The following is a 3,624-nucleotide window of genomic DNA, read 5'->3' as shown; positions in this document are numbered from 1 at the left end:
CGTTGGGGGAGGCGCAGGGAAGTGGGAGGGGAGCTGGGGGTGTGGATAGCACAGAGGAGGGGGAGAGATGCAGGGAAGTGGGAGGGGAGGTGGGGGTGTGGACAGCACAGCGAGGGGAGGCGCAGGGAAGTGGGAGGGGAGGTGGGGGTGTGGACAGCACAGAGGAGGGGGAGAGATGCAGGGAAGTGGGAGGAGAAGGTGGGGTGTGGACAGCACAGAGGAGAGGGAAGCCCAGGGAAGCGGGAGGGGGAGGTCGGGGTGTGGACAGCACAGAGGAGGGGGAGGCGCAGGGAAGTGGGAGGGGAGGTGCAGGGAAGTGGGGCGGGCGCAGGGAAGTGGGGGGAGGGGCAGGGCAGTGAGGGGGGGGAGGCGCAGGGCAGTGAGGGGGGAGGCGCAGGGCAGTGGGACGGGAGGTCAGAGTGTGGACAGCACAGAGGAGGGGGAGGTGCAAGGAAGTGGGAGAGGAAGCGCAGGGAAGTGGGGGGGCGAGGAGCAGGGAAGTGGGAGGGGAGGCGCAGGGAAGTCGGGGGTGAGGCGCAGGGAAATGGGAGGGGAGGCTCAGGGAAGTGGGAGGGGAGGCGCAGGGATGTGGGGGGAGGGGCAGGGGAGGGGAGGTCGGGGTGTGGACAGCACAGAGGGGGAGGTGCAGGGAAGTGGGAGGGGGAGGTCAGGGTGTGGACAGCATGGAGGAGGGGGAGGTTCAGGGAAGTGGAGGGGGAGGTGCAGGGAAATGGGAGGGGAGGAGCAGGGAAGTAGGGGGGAGAGGCCCATGCAGGGCTTCTGAGGGGCTGCCATCTCCTGTGTAGGTTACCAGTGAGCCCGCCAGGCCAGTGAGGTGGGGAGGCACAGCCCTGAAAGGTGTGGAGTGTGGAGTACGGCCAGTGTGAGCTCAGTGGTCTGCACGGTGGAGACTGCAGGGCCCAGCCTCCAGCAGCCGTGGGATGGCACTTGAGGTGGGGAGGGTCTCCGCCATCACCACAGGGTTCCTGCGGATCCTAGTTCCTGGCAGCCTGGCGCTGTCCCAGCCTGGTATTCCCGGGCCCAGGAGGCCTCCCCCTCCACCAGCGTAGGCATGATGACCTCACGTGTCTTTCCCTTTCCAGGGCCCCGGCCTCACAACCACTGAGTCCCGCCAGCAGCCCATGGCCCTGGCTGTGGCCCTGACCACAGGTGGGGAGGCCCGAGGTGAGCTGTTCTGGGACGACGGGGAGAGCCTGGGAGTGCTGGAGCGAGGGGCCTACACACAGGTCACTTTCCTGGCCAGGAGTGTGAGTCCTGGGCTGCTCAGGCTGGTGGGCGGGGGGGCAGGTAGGGGTTGAGGGGTGATGGGAGTAGGCTTGCAGGTCCCGGGATGGTCACCTATGGCTGGGGCACTCTGCCAGGTGGGCCAGGGTCCTAGAGTGAGCAGTGGGGCCGTGCACTCTGCCCTCTGGTCTGCACAGAGGGAGGCCACCCCCTGATGCCATCACGAGTCCCTGTTCTCACAAGTGTCCCTGCCCCTGCTATCTGGTGACGCCTCCACATTGTCTTTCTGTCTCCCTCTGCTCGGCCCAGAACACGATCATGAATGAGCTGGTGCGTGTGACCAGCGAGGGGGCTGGTCTGCAGCTGCAGAGGGTGACCGTCCTGGGCGTGGCCACAGGGCCCAAGGAAGTCCTCGCCAACGGGGCCCCTATCTCTAACTTCACCTACAGCCCCGACACCAAGGCAAGAGGGCCCAGCAGGGCACAGGGCTCCTGTCCCCCAGCCGTGGCACAGAGGGCGGAGGGTATTGGGGGTCCTGGTGACCCCGTGCCAGGAGGAGAGGATGCTGGGACCTCCCAAGGGGGGCCTCTGGGGAGGAGTGGGAAGGGTCAGGCCACGCAGGCTGCACCCTTCTTCCTCCTGTGTCTCCACGTGGGTGATGGAGCCATGATGGCGACCCTCCAGCCACAGTTAAGCAGCTCCGCATTTCTGGAGCATGTTAAGGTGGCCAGCGCTGAGAGCCGGGGTCCTCCTGCGCCTGCTGGGGAGGAACCAGGCGCCAGGCATCCCAGGGCCAGACGGAGCTGCCACCGGAGCGCCGGGTCTGCTGCTTCATTTGTCCTCTCTCTCCCAGGTCCTGGACATCCCTGTCTCGCTGTCGATGGGAGAGCAGTTTCTCATCACGTGGTCTTAGCCAAGCAGAGCTTATGTGCGGCAGCAGCCACGTGCAGGGCTGGGGGTTAGATTCGCCACCCGGAGCCTGGCACTGTCTGTCTGGAGCCTCCATGTCGCTCATCACCACCTCCTGGGCAGGGCTCTGGCTCCCACATGTCTAGGAGAGGTTCCTCCCCAGAGGGCGCCTGGGCCAGGGCCCTGGAGGGCTGCTCTGCGTTAGGAAGACTGTGAGGTTTGCCCCCTTAGCTGTCACCGGAGGGCAGGTAGCATGAGCCACCCCCCTCCGTCTGTCCCCAGCACTGGAGAAGAGGGTGCTCGGGTGGGGTGTGGTGTGTGCACCGACCTCCTGCCTCACGCCTGCTGCTCCACCCCCGTGCAGCCACTGCCGGGATGCCCAGATGGCTGGACGCCTGCCGGCCCCTAGCAAGCCCGGGAACTCAGGAAAATTCACAGGACCTGGGAGATTCTAAATCTTAAGTGCAATTGTTTTTAATAAAAGGGGCATTTGGAATCAGCTGCTTCTGGTCCTTCTGGGATTCGGAGCAGGGAGAATACGTCCAGTGGCCCTGGAACGGGGGCAGCTCCTTTGTCCTCAGCCAGCCCTGGACGTTCCCATGGTGGGCACGTGCCGTCCTCTGTCTCAAGCCAGCATCCACATCACCTCATGTCACGAGGCCTGATGCCACCTCAGTGCTGTCCCCATCTCACCTCACATCCCGTCACCTCATGTCCTCGTATCACCTAAAGCCCCATGTCACCTTCATGTCCTGTCCCCCCTCATCTCACATCCTACCTCATGTCCCCATGTCACCTTCACGCCCCACCTCATCTCACCTCAGGTCTCTACTTCACCTCCCCTCCCGTCTCCACCCACCTCACCTTCCCACCCCACCTCCCTTCCCCTCCCCTCCACACCTCCCCTCCTCACCTCTCCTCCCGTCCCCTCCACACTTCCCACTTCCTCTCCCCACTTGGGCTGCCCCAGCCTAGCATTCCCAGGCCCTGGAGGTGGGGGTGTGGACCTCTCTTCCCCACCTCCCCTCCCCTCCTCCCCTCCCCTCCTCACCTCACCTCCTCTCCCCTCCACACCTTACCTCCTCACCCCACCTTCCCACCACCCCTCTCCACCTCCCCTCCCCACCACACACCTTCCCTCCTTACCTCTCCTCCCCTCCCCTCCTCACCTCACCTCCTCCCTTTCCCTCCTCACACCCCTGCCTCCCCCATGCCTAAGGTGACTGGAGAATGTCCAGTGGGGCCTGGTGTCAGACATATGGTGGGAGATGTGGCCCCCAGGGCTGTGTAGACAAGAGGACCCTGGAAGGGGCTCCCAACAGTGGGGCCTAAGACCTTGGAGGCCAGAAATCTGTCCCCAGTGATGCGGTTAGAGAGGAATTCAGGCCCAGGTTCTGCCTGGCAAGCCCAGAGAAAGGGAAAGAAGCCCATTTTGTTGAGATAACATCAGAAGAAATCACTGCCATTAGC

General features: G+C 64.3%; 1 protein-coding gene across 2 annotated transcripts in view; it reads left to right on the top strand.

Moving 5' to 3' along the window:
• The window catches only part of GAA (glucosidase alpha, acid), a 21,021-nt gene extending 18,367 nt beyond the window's left edge, over positions 1-2,654 (top strand). For both annotated transcript variants that reach the window (XM_032241435.1, XM_032241433.1), the window contains 3 exons: positions 1,104-1,268; positions 1,555-1,707; positions 2,099-2,654. In XM_032241435.1, the coding sequence (XP_032097326.1) occupies positions 1,104-1,268; positions 1,555-1,707; positions 2,099-2,158 (378 nt within the window). In that variant the 3' untranslated portion in view covers positions 2,159-2,654. The remainder of the gene's footprint in view (positions 1-1,103; positions 1,269-1,554; positions 1,708-2,098) is intronic.
• Positions 2,655-3,624: the final 970 nt, after the last annotated feature.

The sequence above is a fragment of the Sapajus apella genome, unplaced genomic scaffold, assembly GCF_009761245.1.
Source record: "Sapajus apella isolate SASKATOON/1434 unplaced genomic scaffold, GSC_monkey_1.0 scaffold48, whole genome shotgun sequence".
Taxonomy (NCBI): domain Eukaryota; kingdom Metazoa; phylum Chordata; class Mammalia; order Primates; family Cebidae; genus Sapajus; species Sapajus apella.
This window is presented reverse-complemented; position numbering and strand designations above follow the sequence as displayed.